A 22,631-nucleotide genomic window follows, 5' to 3' on the forward strand; every position below is an offset into this window, starting at 1 on the left:
CCTCTCCAGCACCTCGGGGGCCGCTCCCACCCTCGGCTTCCCTCCCGCCAGCCCCCGAGGCAGGAGCTGTCAAGCCCGCGGCAGCTGAACCAGCCCGCGGCTCCGCTCCTTCCTTTGTGTGCGCGCGAGCCGGGCTGGGGCGGAGGGAGGAGGGGGAGGTCGCGCTGTCGGTGTGTCTCCCGCCGCCGGTGCCCGTGCAGCTCAGAGTACGGCCGCGGAGGCGGGAGCCCAGCCCGAGGGTGAGCGCAGGGCTGGCGGGGCGGCTCGGGGCCGCCGGCGCGCCCAGGTCCCAGCCGCGCGCGGGGTAGCGCCGACGGCCGTGACGCTCGGCCAGAGCCCCGACCCGCGCGCCCGGCCAGCCGACCCCCGTGCGCCCTGCGCTCGCACCTTCCTCTCCCAGGCCCCCCGAGAAAAGCGCGCAAAGGCGCGGAGAGGGACGGAAACCACAAATAAATAGCGGCGGCAGCAGCGCGTCATCTGGTGGAGCAGGAAGTGCAGGCAGAGTCCGGAGGCTCGTGCTTTCTGCGCGTCCCCAGCACTTTGCCATGGGCTGGGGGCCGCGGAGGCTGCGAGCGGCCGACCCAGGACAGCGGCGGCGGCGCCGGCAGCGCGGCTGAGCGAGCAGCGACGCGCGGGGCGCCCGAGATGGCTGCGTCCAGCAACTCCAGCCTGTCCGGCTCCTCGGTGTCCTCCGGTGAGTTCCAGCTCCGCGGGCGCGGCGGCCGTGCCGGGGCGCGCCCCCTGCCCTCGCCCCGCGCCCTGGCACGCCCCGAGCTACCTGTGGCGGGCCGGCGGCGCTCCACGGCGGGGCTGGCGTGCGGGGGGCACACTCGTTCGGCTGCCGGAGGGCCCCTCGGCGCCCACCGCACCTAGGCGCCGACAGCTGACAGAGCCGAGGCGGGCGGCGGTGGCGCCCTCCGTGTGCGGGCGCCGGGGTGCTGGGCTGCGGGCGCAGCAGGCGCGCGGCGAAAGGAGCCTGGCAACCTCGCGCTGGGTGGCGCCGCGGGAGTTGGGGGCCGGCGGGGCGGGGAAGCTTAGGGCGAAGCGGGGCGCCCCCGACCTGTTGGCGGCGCGGCGCCCGCCACCCTGGATACCCAAATCCCAAGGCGAGGGGCGCACACCCTGGCTCCTCGCAGACTTGGTTTTCTTTCTTTGTTTCAGAAATGAGCGCTGTGGAGACGCTCGCTTGAGGCACGGGTGGGAGGTCGCAGCGGGGTGGGCTGGTGTCCTGGTCTTGATGGAAGTGGGTTTGGGGAAGCGAGGTCGAACCCAGCTCCTGACTCGGCACCTTTACATTGTGTGTGTGTGTGTGTGTGTGTGTGTGTGTGTGTGTGTAGAGAGAGAGAGAGAGAGAGACTGACTGACTGACTCTCCTTGGACATTTCCTTAGGATACTCTGTAATTTTACTTTGAAGGCGAACATTTCACCCCTTTGCAGTGTGGCTGAGCAAAGGGAAGGCTTATTTGAGCCTTTCTACAGTTGATCAGCGGATCTAACTGGAGAAAAAATTAGCTAACGACTCTGAAGGAGTAGGAATCAATGGACAGACTCCGATTCCTGAGTATGACAGGTTTCTAATCAGAATGATGCATTAGGCAGGGCTCCCCGCGTCTGTGGTCACTGAGAACTCTAATGGCAAGCCCTGAAGGGCTGGCTGGTGTGTACCAGGCAGTATTGAAGGGGCAGGAAGGTCTTGAGTCCTAATGGAAGTGCTCGATGTGTTAATAACGTATTAAGCCCTGTTGTGGTCTTTTTATTGTTCCCAAATTAAACTCCAAGGCAGGGACGCCTTTTGGGAGGCATTGGCCAGCCAGCCAGGCATAAAAGGAGCCATATCTATAGACACGAAACTGATCAGACCTTACATGTGGGGTGAGTCTGACAGAGGCGCGATTGTGGTGTGGCTCCAGGTGATCATTGGAAAGCCATCTGTTATCTTTCTTTGGCAGGTGTCATTCCAGGGAAATGTCACTTCCTTTCTCCATCGCTGCCAACTAATCACAAACACAGCCTTGTGCGGTTCACAACCTAGTTCAAGTTTTTGCCAGTAGCAGCTAAGGGGGCAGAGCAGTCCTATCTTATTAAGCGCAGCAACAAGTCGACCGCCTGTGGTTTGAATTCTGAGAACTCAGCAAATGCTGCAGCTTATTTTTAGTACCCTCAAACCGCTGCTGCTGCTTCTCAATTCATTTTGGTTGACTAACATTGAACTTAAAACATAGTGATGTTGGCTGACTTGTTAGCGTATGGCTTTCCCGCCCTGAAAACTGCCCACGAGAAAATCAACTGGTGGAGGAGAGATGGCGAAGGGACGGTAGGAGCAGGAGAGAGAGGCACAAGTTGGCCGGCTGACTTACTGGGGCGCTAGTAACGCCGCCGTGCGGGGTGAGTTTTTGGATCCTCATGCAGCTTTACAGAACCAGATTGAAAGCCCTGACTCAGCCCTGGGAAGGATACCTTGCGTAGAAGCAGCAGGGTGCACGCCCTAGCTGATGGTGATGGCTTTCCAGATAGGACAGAGCTGCTAACCACGGTCCTCGCTCCTGCCTTGTGTTCCTCTGGGACAGAAACTGGGGAATTACGTGACGGCTGAAATTCCAAGAGTGGACATGATTGTGTTATTTGGAGCCCGTGAACTTACATTGCCTAATTCACTGATTAATCAGGCACTTTGGAAAAACATGGAATTGTGGTTCTCTGATTTAAGCACCCTTAGCATTGTGTGGATCATGAATAATTCAGAGGAGAGAAGCAATTCACACCTGGGAGGTGTTGGGCAGGCAAGAACAGAGGCTCTTTGTGGTGGCAGCTGGGCTGTCCCTGAGAAATTAGGGCCCTTCGTGCAGTGCATCTATTAATCACCACTTTCAAGGACCTACTGTGTGCCAGGGGTTAACATGTACGCTCCAACTTCAAGGAGGTTACGTGAGGATGTGGTGATTCTGGGTTTCCTTTTTTTTTTTTTTTTTGACAGGCAGAGTGGACAGTGAGAGACACAGAGAGAAAGGTCTTCCTTTTGCCGTTGGTTCACCCTCCAATGGCCGCCGCGGCCGGCGCGCTGTGGCTGGCTCACCGCGCTGATCTGAAGCCAGGAGCCAGGTGCTTCTCCTGGTCTCCCTTGCTGGTGCAGGGCCCAAGCACTTGGGCCATCCTCCACTGCACTCCCGGGCCACAGCAGAGAGCTGGCCTGGAAGAGGGGCAACCGGGACAGAATCCGGTGCCCCGACCGGGACTAGAATCTGGTGTGCTGGTGCCGCAGGTGGAGGATTAGCCCATTGAGCCACGGCGCCGGTCCTGGGTTTCCTTCTAGCTCTGGATTACTGGGATTAGTGTCTGAATTGTGGCTCCACGGCTGACCAAGTGAGTGTCTTGGGATGAGTTATGGACTTCGTGTTGCCTCACTTTGCTCATCTGTAAATGAAGCTAATGCTAACACAGGACCCACTTCACAGAAGAGTTGTGGGGATTAACGAGAGGATGTGTGAAGAGCATTGAGCACAGGGCCCCAGGCTTTTACTAAGTGCTTGGTGCCAATAAACTGAATTCTTTGGAGTAATGGAAAAGAAGGCACTCACTGGCTCAGTTAGGTGCAGAAATAAGCCCAACACCCATAACACCTGTCTCTTCCATCACACGTGAAATGTGATCTTGCCTTTTGGGCTTCGTTAAGCAGCTACTGAGTGTCTTCTGGGTTTCAGGTGTAGTCCTGAGTGCTTGGAGCAGAGAGGCCAATCAAGAGCCTTTCCCTTAGCCAGTAGCAGCTGAAGCGGACAAGCAGGTGGCAATGTATCTTCTAGTCTGATCGCATGAGCTCTGTGCAGGGGAAGGGGGTCAAGGCCTCAGTGGGGGGATCTGTGGCGGTGACATGATTCGGCCTCAAAGGATGAGCAGGAATTTTCCAGAAAGCAGCAAGAGCTTAGGTAAAAACGGGGTGATGGGGAAGCTTCTGGCCTTGTTGTGACTTTGCTGATGAGGCTGTTGATCCTGTCCCTGGGTGGTTGCCCCTTCCTGGACCGCTATGTCTAGAGGCCCAAGGACAGCATCATGCATGTCTGTTGAGGAAGCCAGTGGATGCACTGGGGCACTGAGCGCTCCTGAAGGAACCATGGGTCTGTAGCATCCGCATCCAGAGTGGGGGGCTCCACATGGGCTCATGCTCCCCTTGAGGAATAGCAGTGGGCGGTTCAGATCCAGTTGTGTTTGTGCAGAGTCAAGATCTAATAATTTACTCAGTGTTAGGCTCCAAGTTATCTGATTTTCCTGAGAATAGGTTCTCACTTGCTGTTGTTTAACTACATCACCCAAGTGTGTCATTTATTCTGCGCTACCAACTGAGACATAACAAATGAGATAATCAGGTTAAAATTAATTTAAAAATACATTTTCTGAGAAGGCTTTAGAAATTTTTTTCTGGAATGTTCAATTATGAGCAAAATAAATTGCTTTGCCGTAGTTTTAATGATAACTGCTGGTAATTAAATTTCAAGCACCTAGATTGGCAGGAAGGTTTGATTACCTTTGTTTTAAATTGCAAAAAAAAAAAAAAAAAACTTTATCCTTAAGCTTTTAATCTAGTCTGTGGTACTTGATTATATTCTGAAATAAACAATGGTTGATTTGCAAAACAGTTTTCTTAATCATGGGTTACATTTGCTTTTATAATTGAAATAAGATTTTTTTGCGTATTAGTAATTGATTGCCAAATGGATAATTTCAGAGTCAAGAAAAAACTAAGCAAAGTAATACATTAGCTATGAGATGTTTTCTAGTAACTGTACAGGGTATAAAATTAAATATTAAAGGGGAGCCCCCCAAACACACCAGGGTAAGAAGTTAAGATTTTGAAAATAAAATATAAGTATATTGCACCATAAAAATGAAGTCAACATAGACTTTTAAATTAAAATGCAAATGGAAAAAGGTAAACATCAGTATCGTATGTGCAGTCATCAAAAGCTTAATTGGGAAAAGAACATTCCTCTGTGGATTGAGATGTTTATTTCTCTGGATTCTCTACAGCAGTAATGGACCCAGGTAAATGGCAATATTTTCTGTTGTCACCTTGGTGTTCACCCTAGGAATGATAAGTAGGATTTTCTGTACTGATTGATTAATAGAGTCATGACCAGGATATATGCAAGTCCTCTATGTTCTTAAATGCAGAAGGTAAACTTGAACAAGGGTAATCCCAGCAAGACTTGAGAATGTACAGTTAGGAGCTCTGTGAACCCAATACTACAAGCCAGGGTGCCATGACTGCAACAGACATTCTTCTTTTGGACCTTTGAGTTCTTTTTTGACAGGCAGAGTGGTCAGTGAGAGAGAGACAGAGAGAAAGGTCTTCCTTTTGCCGTTGGTTCACCCTCCAATGGCCGCTGCGGCCGGCGCATCGCGCTGATCTGAAGCCAGAAGCCAGGTGCTTCTTCTGGTCTCCCATGCGGGTACAGGGCCCAAGCACTTGGGCCATCCTCCACTGTATTCCCTGGCCACAGCAGAGAGCTGGCCTGGAAGAGGGGCAACCGGGACAGAATCCGGTGCCCCGACCAGGACTAGAACCCAGTGTGCTGGCGCCGCTAGGCGGAGGATTAGCCTAGTGAGCCGCGGCGCCGGCCTGACCTTTGAGTTCTTTAGACAGTTTCTTCTGGAATATTCCATCATGTGTAGAAGAAATTTCTTTGCCTTTGGTTTAATGGTAACTGCTGTTAATTAAATTTCACAGTCACCTAGATTGGCAGGAGGGTTGGATTGACTTTTTTTTTATCTTGAATCGGATGCACAAAAAATGTGATGGATAAACTTGCAAATAAAAAAATCACAAAGCTGCAAGTAGCTCTTGAGAGAAGTCAATCACTCAGGGTGCTGTGCTTGCTGCTTCTCTGGTCTTTCTGCCAGTTGGATTGCACTGTCCATGGGCAGTGACTCAGGGGAGCCATGCAGTAGTCTCAGTGGTAAGGGGTTTTTCATAAGCAGCTGTGTGTGTATGGGGGGGTGGGGGTGGACGCAGGCCCCCTGGTTTGTGTGCATTTGCCAAAATGCCAATTTCCTCCCATGAACTGTATTGGATGACTCTGTTGTTTGTTCAACTTAAAAATTGTTTATTTGAGAGAAAGAACTCCCATCGGCTGGTGAGAATGCCCACAATGGCTGGGGCTGTGCCAGCCTGGAGCCAGGAGCCAGGAACCCATTCCAGGTCTCCCACGCATGAGGCAGGAACCCAACTATTTGAGCCATCACCACTACCTCCCAGGGTGTGCATTGGCAGGAAGCTGGAGCCAGGAGCTGGAACTAGGACTCGAACCCAGGCACTATGATATGGGATGCAGGCGTCTTGACTTGCATCTTAGCTGATAGGCCAGACACCTGCCCTGTATAGCTTTTGAGAGATGAGGACATCAGGTGTTTTCCAAGGCCAGCCTGTGTGGGGATTAACTGGACAGTGTGTTCTCTGAGCTGCCACCTGGGGCCGAGTGTTGGCCTTGCTGAGGGCCATCTGCTGCTCGGCGGGGTACCTGGTTTGTGCACAATGGTGGCAGTAACCCAACACTGGTTTGGAAAACCTATAGGTTAGCAGCATCACTTTGGGGTATGTTTTGTAAAAGCGTTTTCTGCTAGAAGAGCAAGATTACTGCAAAAACAGATGCAGGAAAAGAGAAATGGACCTAGTGCTAAACAGACATATGGTTAATAGCATCCACTGATCACTCGCCAATGCTTTATCTTTTATGAATGCATGAGGGGATCTTAAAATGTCCATGGAATGTGGAATTCAGAGATAAATTTTGATGCAATTTTTTTTTGAAATCACATGAAGGTTTTGAAAAAGTTTTAAGAAAATGCATGGATTTCAAAAATTTCTTTTAGGATTTACTTATTTGAAAGGAAGAGTTACAGAGAAAGAGGGGAAGATAGAGATTCCATACACAGGTTTACTCCCCAAAAGTCATAATGGCCAGGGCTGGTCCAGGCCAAAGCCAGGGGCCAGGAGCTTCTTCCAGGTCCCCAACACGGCTGCAAGGGCCCAAGGACTTGGGCTGTCTTATGCTTTCCCAGATGCCTTAGCAGGGAGCTGGATCGGAAGTGGACCAGCTGGGATTTGAACTGGTGCCCAAATGGGATTCCACCATTGCAGGTGGCAGCCTGATGTGTTAAGCCCCAGAAAAAAAATTTTTTTGACCCACAATAAGCTTAGCTTTTAATTCCATTTTATATTAACTTTTTGAACTTGTGTGCATGTTTCAGGCTTTTGAAATATTTTAATTTTCAGAACAAGTGGATTCTCCTTTCCTATTCCTCCTTTCTTAGCTCTCTTCTTCCCTCCCTCCTTCCCTCCCTCCCTCCCTTCCCTTTTTCTCTTCTCGTCTATTATGTCCGTTGGATTTCCACTTGGAGATGCTGTCCTAACACCTTTGTTTGGGTTACATTCTCTGGGTACCTTCCTGCTTCTCCTTCTGCTTGGCCCTTGGGAAAGGAGGCTGCTAGCCCATTTCTCACGTGGCCCCTGCCCAAAGGCTCAAAGTGGACCCGGTGACTCTGGTGTGGGCTGCTTGGTATCACAGCACACACTGATGTGTCTCAAAGCTGCTGACAAACATGGAAGCTTACTCACGTTCTGCATGGCTCGAGGAAATCCCAGTTAGGGAAGTGCTGGGCTGCACTGGGAGTTGGCTCTGCAGGGACCCACGTGAGTGTCCCTTGGCATGTGAGGCCCCAGGCTTGGGATGTGTACACTGCCAAGTGGCAAGGAAACTTTCTGCCCTGCAGCCAGTTAGAGCCGTCCGCCAGCTGTTTGTGCAGGTGACCTTTCTCCTCACTTGGAATTAATTGTCTATCTGTGGGATCTGATTTTTGAATGTAGTCTGTACAATACGGCCTAATTACTGCATTGTTTTGCTTCAAGAGGTTGCCAGTCCTGTTACCCAGCCTCAGCCTATCTGCAATATACTATCAGCAGTGTAAAATACTACTTTAAATCAACCAATCTCTCGGCTCCCACAGACATCTCCTAATGAATACGAGATGGACTGAGGAGGTTTAGAATCAGAAGGGACCTGGGATATTGTTGAGCGGCTTTCAACCTCGTGTGAGAAAATCAGAGCCCAGGACCTCGGGAGCTGCCCTGCGGTGGTGGAGCCAGGGCCGGGACTGCCATCTAGGGCCCACAGACCCATACTGTGAACTCTCCCTCCTCCTTACTGTCTCACCTTACGAGTAGCATCATCCTTAGAGAATTTCCTTGCAGACCTTCTGCTGCCTGGCTGTTCTATTTAATTATTGAATACCTTTTTTAAAAAAAAGGAAGTCCTAAAGTGCTTTGTATTTTAAATGGGCCTCAGAGCTCAAGGCTGTTGTGCTGTGGAGGCACAAAGACACAAGTGAGCTAGGCCTGCCTTAACTCTATGTAGGTCTGCTGTCTAAAGCAGTAACCACTAGCCATATATGTCTATTTCACCTTAAGTTAGAAAGCATTCAGTTCCTCACTTGTACTAGACACGTTTCAAGTGCTCAGTAGCACAAGTGGCTGGCTGCCACTTTATTGGATTACCCAGATATAGAACAGTTGGAATCATTCTGCCGAAAATTTTACTGGTAGTTCTGAGACAGGGCTCTATTTAATGTAATTTAACAAGCTAAAGTTAGAACATTTGTTCTCTCTACTTCTACTCCTTAGGTTCCATTGCTAATTTTGCAAGCTGACTTTTTAAAAGATATTTATTTGAAAGAGTTAAACAGAGAGGAGGAGAGGCAGAGAGAGGTCTTCCATCTGCTGGCTCACTCCCCAATTGGCTGCAATGGCCAGAGCTGTGCTGATCTGAAGCCAGGAGCCTTTTCCAGTCTCCCACGCGGATGCAGGGGTCCAAGGACTTGGGCCATCTTCTGCTTTCCCAGGCTGTAGCAGAGAGCTGGATTGGAAGTGGAGTGACTGGGACTCGAATCGGGGCCCATGTGGGATGCTGGCACTGCAGGCCACAGCTTTACCTACGCCACAGCGCTGGCCTCAGTCAACTGACTTTTAAAAAGTTTCTTTGTAACTTTGAGGGAAACTGGAATGACAGATGGGTGATGATGTTGGGGAGAGTGATGAAAATGTTTGTAAAACTCCTCTAGTCCAGACGCTTGATTCAACTTTCCAAAAAAAGGCCTGCTTTTTCCCTAATAGTAACTCAGTTTCTTTCTGAAATGAGTTCTCCTTGGGTTGTAACTTTACTCTCCACCAGGAAGAAATGTTCAGGTCCAGAAACACTTTGGATCTCTCCATTCTCTTCCAAAACATCATAAAGCAAGTAGAAAGATTGTGACTATGTGAACTGAACTGGCTAGTGGCATATCCAAGCCATGCTATTTTTTTCCCCTTTCATTTATTTTTGCCAAAGAAACTTTATTTAATGAGTACAAATTCATAAGTATAACTTTAGGAATACAGTGACTCTTCACACTATACCTGCCTTCCCACTCCTACCCCCACTCCCACTTCACCCCTCCTCCCCCTCCCATTCCCAGTCCCATTCTCCATTAAGATTCATTTTCAGATAACTTTGTACACAGAAGATCAACTCTATACTAAGATTTTATCAATTTGCACACACAAACCCACACGTTTTGCAGTAAATTCTCATTTATTGAGGACAAAGTCTTGCATGGGAAGTAAGTACACAGTAAAACACATTAATTTTTTTTAAGACATACTAATTTAACAATTAACTCTTACGTATGACATCAGTGATCACCCAGGGCTCTTGATGTAAGCTGCCAAGAATATGGAAGCCTTTTGAATCCAGCAGTATTTAGACAAGGCCAGAAGCAAAGTGGAAGCTCTCTCCTCCCTTCAGAGAAAAATACCTCCTCCTTTGCTCAAGCTATGTTATTGAAGAGAGACATTCTACCAACCAAGCTATCAGCAAACAGTTCATCTGGAAGTATTTCACTTCTAACAAAAGACTCACATTCATAGAAGAACAAATGCATTGGTTCGTAGAAAATAAAATTGGCTTTTGGAATTTTCAGCACATTCAATTGGGGGGGGAGGGCGGGAATGCATGCAAATAAGGAGTAGGCACATGGCAGTTCTTAAGAGAAGGAAGCCGTTCTCCTTGAACCTCTGCCATCATCTTCAGGCTCAGCAGAAGTGGAAGGTGGGAAGCATTTTTAGAGCGTGAAACTACTGTCAAGGACGCGGTGGTTGTTGAGGCTCCTGGGGTCTGCAAGTAGAATAAGCACAAGGCTGCATGCGTGGCTCAGTCTTTACTGGACCTGAGGTCGTAGACTGGAGGCAGCAGGAATCGCAGAATCCCTGGGAGATTGTTGTATGCAGTTCTCCATCGGAGGCCTAGTTCTTGGATTTCATCATGCCCAGCATCTCCCTTTGCAGTTTCAGTGTTGGCTAAGTGTTGTCCTTTTTAAGGAAGTGAAACCTAGCACTCCCTATTGGTGCATCCAGTACCACACTAGCAATTTACAGTGGTTTTGGTAAATGTTTCTGTTTCCAAGGAATCAACCCAAGAGACCACATTAGGGCAACAGGGTTGTAGGAAGCACGGATATGGCTTTAGGGGTAAACTTGCTGCCGCATGTCTCAGATACAGCATAGGAGCTGCAACATTGACTTATGTGGGCTTGATTCTCAAGTCAACACTGTCCAGTGCGACGGCCACATGTGGCTGCTGAGCCCTGAAACACAGCTACTCAGAGTAGCAGTCACACTGTAGTTTAAAGACTTAGCATGGTCGGTGCCGCAGCTCACTAGGCAAATCCTCCGCCTGTGGCGCTGGCATCCCGGGTTCTAGTCCCAGTTGGGGCGCTGGTTCTGTCCCTGCTGCTATTCTCCCAATGCAATTCTCCGCAATGGCCCGGGAAGGCGGTGGAGGATGGCCCAGGTCCTTGGGCCCTGCACCCGCATGGGAGACCAGGAGGAGGCACTTGGATCCTGGCTTCCGATCGGCGCAGCGCGCCGGCCATAGCAGCCACTTAGGGGGTGAACCAGCGGGAAAAGGAAGACCCTGTCTACCTCTGCCTGTCCCTCACCCCCCCCCCCCAAAAAAAGTCTTAGCACAAGACAATATGTAAACTCACTCATGAACAACTTAAAAAATACTAAGTATATGTTGCAATGATAACATTTTGGCTCTACTAGGTTAAATGGAATATATTTTTAAGATTTATTTTAGATGTTTTAAAATGTTTAATGTAGCTGGTAGAAGGTTTAAAACTAGGCATGCAGCTTTCATTGTACTTGCATTGGGCAGCACTGGTCTGGACAAGTCCAGTGAGAATGGCCTGGCCTTTATCACAGGATCTGCTGTGTGTAACCTGCTGATTCACTGCCCAGGGGCTCCCATGGGTGTTGCCCTGTCCACTTTTCAAGCCAGAAGCTTCCCCACCATCCACTGATGCCATTGAGCCCCGTTTCTCAGGTCCCTTTTTTCATTCTAGTCCCAAACATGGACAGATGTCCCTCATTGCTCTAAGTCTGCACAGTGATACTGAAATGAAGTCGCGTTCTTAGGAACAGTTAGGAACTTTAGGCGGATGCTTGTTTATGCAGGTTTTTGTCTTGTTTTGATTTTGCTTTGCTATACTTCTAGACTTCACATATTCACTTGTTACATTGATGTCCACACCTCCTTCCACAGGAAGCCTGAAAGGCTAGGAAGTTGGAAAATGTTGAGAAAATAAGGAACACATTTTTTCCTCTGAGTGTAGGAAACTTGCCTGGTGGCCTTGGTGCTGAGGTGCCCTGCCCTGAATGTGCGTGTCTGTGCCCACATGCATGCATGCATGTGGGAATATGTCTGTATGGGTGTTTATACATGTCTGTGTGTTTGCATGGATATGAATGTGCACAGAGGAAGCGGAAGTGGATTAGTTCAAACAAGTTATTTCCAACCTAATTTATATTGTATATAAACTAATATTAAGGGAAATGAAAAGTCAGCCTTAGCATTACTTTTAGTAATGAAAAAATTCCCTTGGGATTATGCTAATGATCTGTTGATATTAATACACATAATTTGGCTGCCTAATACTGATTTAAGTTGCTCATTCAAATTCACTTTATTAGAGAAAAATTAGCCATTTTGTTTTACTGTGCTTGTCCCCATAGACATTAAGAATGTTAAACCATGTTTATTAGGTAAATAATACTATTTTGCTGACTTTCATATGCAAAGAGAGCCTTATTATGTTTCCTTCAGAATTTGCCCTTTGAATTGTTAGTGTTTGGTTGGAGGCCAGTTAGTTCAAGCCAGATATCCTCTCTCCTGTCTGCCTGCTGATCCATGTCTGGAGTTGAAGGTACTTTCAGTGACCAGGCACAAATTTTCCTTGTGTGTGATATTAATATGTCCTAAGGCTGAGCTTTGGTTATATGAGAGTTCTGTACTGGTTTTATACAGCCAAACTAGCCCATACGCCTTTTTTCTTTTGTTAAAAATTTATTTCAAAGGCAGAGTTGGGAGAAAGAGGGAGATTTTTCCATCCACTGGTTCACTCTCCAAATGGCTGCAAAGACCAAGGCTGGGCCAGGCTGAAGTTGGAAACCAGGAACTCCATCCGGGTCTCCCACAGGGGTGTGCAGCAGCTGAAGCACTTGGGCCATCCTCTGCTGCCTTCCCAGGCACATTAGCAGGGAGCTAGATTGGCAGTGGAGCAGTCGGGAACTTGAACCATCGCTCATGGGATGCCTGCGTTGCAAGTGGTGGCTTAACTTGCTGCGTCACCATGCAGTCACCTGTGCCTTTTGTCTAAACACGAAATCTTCCGTACAGGAGGAAGCAACTGACTGTGCTTTGAAGCTTTCCTGAAATAATTAACATCAGAGGAAGATTAGGGATGGAACTGCAGCAGCTCCTAGGCCATTCCAGATGGAAGCTGTGATTTTGAGTTAGTGCCGTTTGTCAGAACACAGTAATTGCCACAGTACTCACTTGGTTCTATGTTCTAACTCTAGTAGTAACAAGAGGGGTATTTTGTAAAACTGCCAGCGAGCTTTTAGGGAAGAGATGGCCTGCGGCCGTGTGGTTTTTCCTGGGTTGCTGAGTGTAAATCTGTCTTTAGCCAGCCGCAGTTGTAGCTGGTGTTGCTTCTTGTAGTCCTGAGTCCCTTCTACTGTCTACCCATAGAGAGCGTTGGTATTTCCTTCTGTTACTCTAAGCCTCATTTTCTGAAACTCGTTTCTCTCTTCCATTCTTGAGTTTGTAGACAAATGTGGGTTCACTAGAACCATGGACTTGAGTGTGATGTTGTGTGGCCAGCACGAGGCAGTTGGGGATCTGGTCTTAGCACTAGCACCGAACACCTCTGCTGACCTGGACCTCACTGCGTATCCACTTTCTCTTTCATAAAATGGGCTAACAATATTAGTGCAAACCAAGTGTGTGAATGTGAAAGGAACCTGACATTTTGAAACGTAAAACTTGTGGTCTTGTGAAGTTCCCATTCCAATAAGATGTTTCCTAGGCTCCTTGCCAAGGTGACTGGTGGCTTGGAGCTCAGGATTTTTCTAAGATGTGCAAAATTGCCCCTTGCTACATTGCTGTGCTCTTCCTTGACAGGTGCCCTACCCCTTGAAGCATAACCAAGTCAGTTAAGAATCCTCCACTCTGTGTGCATCCCACATTCCTGATGACATTTTAAATTAACTTGGGGGGTCCCTAAGGGACACCACTGTTGATACTTTCCCTTCCAGAGGAGTGGCTCTTTTTTAAATCAAATTTTGTATTATAGTCCATACAGGTGCTTCTTCACTTACAAAGGGGTTATGGTGCTGATAAATCTGTTGGAAATTGAAAATATTGGAAGTTGAACATACACATAACACCCCTAACCCGGCAAACATGCTAGCTCAGCACACAGCTCGCTGTGGGGCCTCCAAGGCTTCGTCTCACAGCAGCTCGGCTGACTTGAATCAGTGCTCACAGCCCCTGTCCAGCAGCAAGCGAGGATCAGGCTGTCCAGTGCCAGCCAGGAAGAGATCCAGGTCCCAGACTCCACATAGGGGCTCCACTGAATACATTTCTGTTTTGCACCATTGTAGTAAGAAAATTGTTAAGTTGAGCTATCAGTCAGAGACCATGCATGTATGTGAACGATATCTACAGTAGACAGGTGAGTTGTGAAGCCACAGCCCCGTTTAGGAACAATAGTGTCCTGTGTCTTCCTCTGGACTCCTCTTTCCTTACCCATTTCCCTCCTGCCCAAGCTTTCTATTCACTCCCTTTTTCAAATTTTATCAAATTTATCACTTATTTGAGAGACAAATGGGGAGGGGAGAGAATATGCTGGGAGCCAGAAACTCAATCCATGTCTCCCATGAGGGTGGCAGGAGCCCAACCATGAAGCCATCACTGCTCCCTTCCAGGGACTGCTTAACGCATGCAGGGAGCTGGAGCCAAGGGTCAGAGCTGGGTATCAGTGTCTGAGGGGGCTCTGAACCCAGGCACTCTGCTGTTGGACACAGGCCTCTTAGCCACTAGGAGAAACACCTGCCCTCAGGGTACTTATTGTTTGGTGCCGACTCCCCTGTGCTTAGTACAGTGTCTGACATGCAGTAGGCACTCAATAACTGGATGCTGAGTGAGTGCATATGCCTTGGTGCCAAGCACTTGCTCACAGGGAGCCACCAAGCCCCTCTGTCAAGACCCCAATGCTGGTTCCTAGGAGCCAGTGCCTTCAATGGCTTTCAGAAAATTTGTCTGTAAACTGATAATATGAAATCTTTGCACTTAGTTGCAACAAGGGAATCTCAACAAAATAGCATGGACCTGTCTTAATTAGGACTTCATAATTTGATTTGCAGCTCATGGACACATTTCAGGTGTGAATAGTAAGTAGTTCTGTGCTGTGATGGGGTGAACCTGGGAAAGCTTGGGCTAGGTGAAAAGCCAGTCACGAGACACCATGTGCTGTGTGATTCTACCTGCATCAGATGTGCAGGACAGGCGTTGTTCCCTGGGGCTGGGAGGATTGGTGGTTTGGAGAGAGAAATTGGGGAGTGGCTATGGGTTTCTTTTTAGGGTAATAAAATCTTTCTAAATTTGCTTGTTACAATGGTTGCACGGATCTGTGAATATATTCAAAGTCATTGGGTTGTACAGTTTTAAACAGGTGAATTGTAGATATGTGGAGTGGAGTCTGTCTCAATAAAACCATTATTTTTAAAAGGCCACCAAAGTGCATACAGTAGGAATGAGAAGGTGAGATGGTTGCAAGGTGAGCCAGTGGAAAGACTGTAGGTTGTTTTTCCTGGGCAGAGCATTTGTTGTTGGAGAGGAGACGTTACTGTCCAGTCACTGATATGTTGTGCAGCATGTGGGTGAGCTCTTTCCCCTACATTTGCATTTCCACGTTCATCTTTTCCACCTCCCAACCCCTGACCTGCTCAGATGGCTCCGTAGAGACTGCCCTCTGTGGCTGGTTGGCGGGGGTCAGCTCGGCCCCCACTGGGCAAGCGCCGCCGCCTCATGTCTGCCTGGCAGCGGGTCTCCCGTGCTGATGCTGGACAGAGCTGTGAGTGCATTCTTCCCGACTCGTTAATTAGAGTTTGATCCAGCTTTGCAAGCCCTGGGCTGAGCTCTTAGGCCCTCATGGTAGAACCTGAGCCGCCCAGGAGCCAAGTTCCCCCGCTGTGTGCCTGGCACTTCTGACGGTTACCAGCACAGGGGTGCTTGTGCAGGCGCTTCCAAGGATATCATCTGCCAGCTCTTTTGTTGTTTCCCATCAAAGGGCCGACACCCTTTGATCACACGGGATCACAGAAGGGGACGATAAACACTTTGTTCGACTAAAATGCTGCACAGGTGTAGCTGTCTCAGATGTCCTCCCGGTGTTTACTTTTACTCTAAGCAAGTAAAGAAAAATGCATTTGATCAGATGAGCTCTAAAATATGAGTTATTACCAGTGGGGACATTCCTAGAACTGCATACATTCTGTAATGAAGCCAGGCGGTAAGCACTTTTTAGAATGCTGGTTTTGAGTGCCAGGTTACGGCCAGGTATTCCGTCCCCTCCAAGTGTAGACTCCTCTAGTGACACAGAGCTACCGTCGGAGGGCTTGCTGGCTGTGGCGTGGAGCTCATGGAGGAAAAGCTGTTGTCTGGAGACAGAGTCCCTGGGTGGCCGCTTTTCTCGGGCAAGCTTCAATCTTGAGTGGCTGGTTTGAGTTTGGGGACATTTTTGTTCATGGCTTTTTGTCCCTTTTTGCCAGCATGGGACTCCTGAGATCCGCACCCCTACAAAATACCGACAAATAGCAGTACTTGGGGGCCTGGGGGCGAAGCAGGTGCTGACACCTCTTCCCTGATAGCTTGTGTTTTCCTGGCACTCGGAGGAGCAGAGCGCGGCTACAGTGGGTCTCTTGTTCTGTTGTCCTTCCTTCGGTGAGCCCTGGTGCTTTGGGTCCCCTGTGGCAACGGTGCACAGGGGGCAGGTATTGCGCATGGTGCTGGCCTCTGCACCTTACTTCAGATGCAACTTTACACCTTGGTCTTCCTACTTTCTGATGCTATGGGCTACACTTTGTCTGATATAAGACTCGTTGTTCCTGGGACCAACTGCTCAGCAAGCTTTTCTCATGCTAACGCCAGTGTGTATAACACATTCACACCTCCCTACTTCCTGGCCAGAACATTCTAGGGTACCCCTGTTGTAAGGGTTAGCATGCTTCAGCTACAAACAAAACCCCAAAAAGAAGTGCTGGGGTGGTGGGGCTCCACTCACTGTGGCATCCGGCTCTGTCTGCTGCTCTCTGTCTCAGGGCTCTGGCTTCTTGGGGGATGGGCTTTGTCCTCAGTGTTGTCTTCTACGATGTCAAGGTTACAACAGTAGTCTCTGGCATGAGATCTAGGAACAGAAAAGGAATAACCTCTTCCTCCTGCTCTGTGGAATACAAGAAAACCTATCGGAGAAGCACCTCTTCCTGGAGCAAACGCACCCTTGCCTCATTGGCTATAGGTTTTGTCACATGGTTAGATGCGAGTCAAGATTCCCATGGTGCACTTAGTCTGGTCATGACCGTTTCCTGGAATGGGGTTGGAGCAGCCTCCTGAAACGGTAGGGGCACCAGAAGGGAAGGAGGTTCTGTTAGGAGGAAGGAAGGGGATGTGCGCATACTCAGAGCATGGCTATCTTCAGTCCTTGGAACCTCCAGGTCCACCACAGAGACGCTGAGAGTTGTCAAGACACTCGGCTTCTCGTGGTCATTGGGTTTACGTCTTGTTTGAGGACTGATGAGTGCAACCAATTCCTTTGTCACAGCATCACTCCCTGCCAAGCTTTTCTCCTTTCCAACCACATTAAGGTGCTGACAGCTTCTACTGGATGCATTGTTTCCATGTGCTGGTGCGGAAGGGTTTGAAGCACTGTGTGTCATTGTTATGGAAAAATATGGATCTGTTAATTCAGATGTGGAGGGATTCTTTAGCTCTAATGAGAAGTAAGATGGCGATGAGGGAAGGTTTTGATTCTCAACAGATTTTCACATCCCTGGGCCTGATCTTAGTAGGAATTGTATTATAAGGAAGTCAGGAAGAAATAGCAGATGACTCAACCACTCCTGGTTGCTATGGCAAGGAATTTTTAAGGCTTTGATTTATGAGAAAGAGAGATCATTAGCAGCTCCTTGTTTTAAAACAGATTCCTGCAAATTATCAAGGCTCAAGTGGAATGGGTGATTGGGAAAAGAATCTCAGGTTATTTCCAAAGAGCAGAGGACAGGCCGAAGACACTGAGAGAGTAGGCTCCTGGTGTTCATTTTTAGGGCAGGCCAGAGTGTGTCAAGATCACTGGAGAACGAACTAAAGGATCATGTCTGTGTCAGCTCTCTCTCAGCATTTGCTTTTCCCATGGCCTGGGGCAAATTGTGTTACCATTTTATACCTTTGATGCTCATCTGTAGAATTATTAGGTTGGACCAGATCATCCTGAGGGTCTTGAAAGTTTTATGATACTCTGACTCTGCCTGTTTCCTCTTGCAGATTTATAGTGTTTTCCCCAGGAGAGCAGCGCTCTCTCCACCCACATAGACACATACTTCCAATAGTAATTATTGGTGGCTCCCTTTGTGCCAGGCACCCAGGCTGCAAGGCAAGACTGCTGACTTTCCCTTACTGCTGCCCTCACCTTTCAGTGCGCTCCCAAAGCAGCTCAGGGATACTGCACATGTGTTCCAGGGAAGCAGCGGACAAGCCTTTTGGGCTGTGACCTACTCTTAGAAGTTGGTTTTATTATTTTTATAAAATTAATTCATTTGTATTTGATTTAAAAGGGCAGGTTGGGGAGAGAGATCGATTGACCCATCTTCTACCACCTGGCTCACTCCCCAGGACTGGGCCACGCGGAAGCCAGGAGCTCCATCCAGGTCTCCCACATGGGTGGCAGGGACCCAAGTACTTGAGCCATCACCTGTGCCTCCTAGCATGTGCATTAGCAGGAAGCTGGATCAGATGTGGAGTAGCTGGGACTTGAACCAGGATGCAAGTATCCCAAGTGGCACCCAACACCCACTCCAAGAAATGTATTTATGTCACACCCCAGCATACACTCCTTGACAGACACACATGATTCATTTGATATATATTTATTGAGTATCGTGCTATAGGTTTGAAAGATACTACTGCAGTGAACAGACAAACATTCTGGACCGTATGGAGTTTTGAAATAACAGATAGCAAAAATTATTATATGTAATTTATATGTATAAATGTGGATCTTTTAATATGCTAATGTATAATTTGTAACTGACACAGTATGTGAGAAGGTGATAGCTCCATGGGGAAGAATAAGTCAGGAGAGGAGGTGGGAAATGCTGGAGGTAGGGAGTCTGCATTTTGACTGGTAGGCAGGGAAGGCTTTCCTGAAGAGAGGACATTGGATGGTGCAGGAGGCAGTGGTGCAGGTGTCTGGAGAAGAAGCGTTCCTGGCCAAGGGAACAGCGGTGGTGAAGCCCTGGGGTGGACCTGTGCCTGCTGAGGTCTGGAAACAGAAACGGGGACCATGGAGATGGGGTGGGGGATGGGGTTGTAGGACTGAGCAGTGACCCGAGGTGCAGCCATGGTGGGCTGCTGGGTTGTTGGAAGCATTTCAGCTTTTACAATGAGGGAGGTCACTGGGGGCTGACTTCGTTTTGAACAGAAACACTTTGGCTATTACCTTGAGAGTAGACTATGCACACATGTGGCATGGACACACATGTGTAGAAATACAAGTTCCACAAACAGCGCTTATTCTGTCATGCGTGATGTGCTGTGATAGTGTCTTCTCTACTGTATTGGTGTTCATTCATCGACATACTGGTGAGGGCGCACAGATTGACTTCAGGATCCACTACAGTGGGAGGACTGGCAGTTTGCAAACAGGTTCTAAATTGGTCCAGAACCTCAAAGACTTAGTAGATTCAGGCTTCCTATCAGGGCGTGGTTGTGATAAAGTATCTCCTCTGTGGAGGCCTCATTTTCACATGCAATGATCATCTTCAAGGAGGTTTTGTTTAACTCGCACGGAATGACACTGCTGTATTGAATGATTATTTAAAAGTTTCATCTTTTCCTGTATATTCCACAGGCTTTTACAAATTCACATTTTAAATAACTTTTTACAGAGAACATTGAAACATCTACAAGTAAGAAAAAACACGATGAACCTGTCATCGCCCACCTTCAACAGTGGTCAGGTCGGGGCCTGCCTTCACCTGTGTTCTGCCCCCAGCCCCTGGGTTTTTTCTGAGTGAATTCCTGGCATCGTTGTATCTGTAAATATTTCAGTTGGAATCTCTAAAACATAGGACTCCTTTTTTGTTAGATTAATATATTTATGGCTTAATATGTTTGTTGGTTACATTCCTGTAATCTGGTGTATGCACATACAGTAATTCCCCCATTGTAGTCCGATCAGCAGTATGTTTTTTATTTATTTATTTTTGACAGAGTGGACAGTGAGAGAGAGAGAGAAAGGTCTTCCTTTGCCGTTGGTTCACCCTCCAATGGCTGCCGCGGCCGGTGCACTGTGCTGATCCGATAGCAGGAGCCAGGTACTTATCCTGGTCTCCCATGGGGTGCAGGGCCCAAGCACTTGGGCCATCCTCCACTGCACTCCCAGGCCACAGCAGAGAGCTGGCCTGGAAGAGGGGCAACCGGGACAGAATCTGGCACCCCGACCAGGACTAGAACCCGGTGTGCCGGTGCCGCAAGGCGGAGGATTAGCCTAGTGAGCCATGGCGCCAGCCTCCGATCAGCAGTATCTTTATTCATTAGCCTGGGAAGAGAAACACAGGTGACTTTCATAGGAGGAAGCCATGTTCTTGGTTTCCCTCTCCTGGTTCTGACAATGGTGTGTCTGGATGCCACACTGCCTCCAAGGGCAAAGCACCTTCTCTCCCAAAAATGACTGAATTCAACCCATTCCCCTTTTATGCTTTCATATGTACCCACACATGGCCTCCTCCTTGGTGGCTCTGGACTGATGAATGGTAAACACCTTGAGGAAGGCCCTGGGTCCTACTCAGGTTGATGCCATTGCAGTGACCCTGGTGTGGACCCTGGCACAAAGTGGCTCTCGCACTGTTAATGGTTTCCTCCTTCCTGTCTCTAGTCCCATCGCTCCCTTTGGCTGCGTGATGTAATGTGGACACAACGTGACTGTTGGAGGACTTCTTGTCTCTACCAGGAAGAAAGCTTTTCTAGATCAGTATTGATGATGACACAAGCCTTCAAATTAACCTCAACTCTTAGGGAATCCTTTCGGCCCACTGTTTGTCAAGTTCACCTCTGATGGGTAGTGTGGCGCTGGCCTGTAGTTATTGATCAGATGCTAATTTGATTTAGGCTGCATTACTGAAAACAGTCACTTCTGAATGTTCAATCAATTTCTGATGGAGATGAGTAAATATTTTTAATATGGGGGTACATGGTGCTTACCAAGCCACTATGGAATAGCTCTTATTTACTTAACTACCCAGATATTGGCAGGGAAGTGGCAATAGCCTGAATTTTATTCTTCTCTTCTCTCACTTATAAAAATGGAGTGCCCAGTGAATGCTTCCACCATGCTTTGGCTCCAGGGGCATAAGGAGATGGGAAGCGGCGCATGTGTAGCTGTTCAGGGTCTGTCTCTGTGGACTGTCACCCTGTGAAGGCAGGGACTCGTAGATCACCAGTTATTAGCAGAAGCACTGCCGCTTCATCACGTAGGAAAAGCAGGTTTTGGATGAATGACTGAATGGAGACAGGGACCTCACCGGAAGGGAGTTCACAGCCGTCCAGCGCAGAGAAGCGAACGAGGATTTGGTAAAACCTCGTGGACCCTGTGAAGTCATGATCGGTCTTAAGTGTTTGTAGTTCAGTCTCTTGGCTCCAGTTGCGCCTCTCATAGATGTGAACAGAAGCTTCTAGTGGGAATCTTCACAAATAGGGTCCTGGTGTGACCTCCAGGTGGCGAACCAGAGGCTGATGGGAAGGCTGGCCACTTCATTCACTGCCCTCTTGTCCTGGCAGGAGGCAGGCGTCTGGCTGCACGAGGCACTCCCCGTTTCTCCGTCTCCTGGTTCTGCCAGTGTGAGTCTTGAGAGGCCTCCCGGATGTCCGGATTAAGGGTCTTGTTTAACCTGGAGCCGGGCCTGCAGTTGTTAACTCCTTCCCATGGGCAAAGCATTGTTAAAACCACACAGGTCCAAGGCTTGTTTCCCAAGGTTTTCTGCTTCTGTTGGAGTTAGGATTTTATGTTTATGCCGCGCAAGCAGACATTTACTTCTGGTTAAGCAGAATTAAAAATACTTGTTGCTGTGTCATTCCAGGGCAAGGATTTGCTGTGTGTGTGTGTGTGTGTGTGTGTGTCTTTGTGGGATGTGGGATATATATGTGTGTCTTTGTGTAATGAGGCATATTTAATTCCCAGTGGAAAGAAAATCTTCAAAGGACCATAAGTTATGGTTATGGATAAAATTTTAGCTATCATTTCTCCTGGTTTTAAATTATTTGCTCGTCTTCCTTAAGTGACTGATTCTGAATATGAAAGAGTTCTTTTAAAGACTGGGAATAATACCATTTAACATTTGAATAGTTATATATAATTAATCTTGTTATGTCAACCAATTTGTTTTAATCCCCAGGTAGGGTGTAACTAATGACTGACAACTCATGGAGTTGAAATGTCAGAAGCAACCATTTTGGAGGGGGGTTAAATTTTTTTTTAATACATTTTAGTTGCTGAAAGAGTCCTTGTAGATTTCTCTCAAAATGACAAAAGCAAGAGGAAAAGGAAATTACAATTAATAGCCTTAAAATTCCAATTAATCTCTCAAATAGTGATTAATTTCCAGAGACACGGAGACTCTGCAGTATATCTGAGAGGAAGGAAAAGACAATTAGGAATGGAGAAATTGGTAGAGGACACTCGGGTCGGTGGAAATCCCACCAGCACTGAACTGCACTCGGGTTGAGATAATTGACAAGATTGGAAGCCTGCCAGAAACTGTGGCTGGTGCTGCCCGTCTTAATGGGGCAAATGTGCCCATTTGGAAATCCACTGACCGTGTTGCCTGAAACTGTCTTCAAATACAGATCTGTTATCCAATGGCATGTCTGCCTTTGTGGCTCTGTAGCGCCTGTCAGTTGGTAGAGCTCCGGCCCCTGCCCTTGTCCCCGCT

General features: G+C 48.3%; 1 protein-coding gene across 1 annotated transcript in view; it reads left to right on the forward strand.

Moving 5' to 3' along the window:
• Positions 1 to 219: 219 nt before the first annotated feature.
• The window catches only part of CHN2 (chimerin 2), a 279,635-nt gene continuing 257,223 nt past the window's right edge, over positions 220 to 22,631 (forward strand). Inside the window, exon 1 of the mRNA XM_070059690.1 lies at positions 220 to 694. Within this exon, the coding sequence (XP_069915791.1) occupies positions 646 to 694 (49 nt within the window). The 5' untranslated portion in view covers positions 220 to 645. The remainder of the gene's footprint in view (positions 695 to 22,631) is intronic.

Source organism: Oryctolagus cuniculus, chromosome 16, assembly GCF_964237555.1.
Source record: "Oryctolagus cuniculus chromosome 16, mOryCun1.1, whole genome shotgun sequence".
Taxonomy (NCBI): domain Eukaryota; kingdom Metazoa; phylum Chordata; class Mammalia; order Lagomorpha; family Leporidae; genus Oryctolagus; species Oryctolagus cuniculus.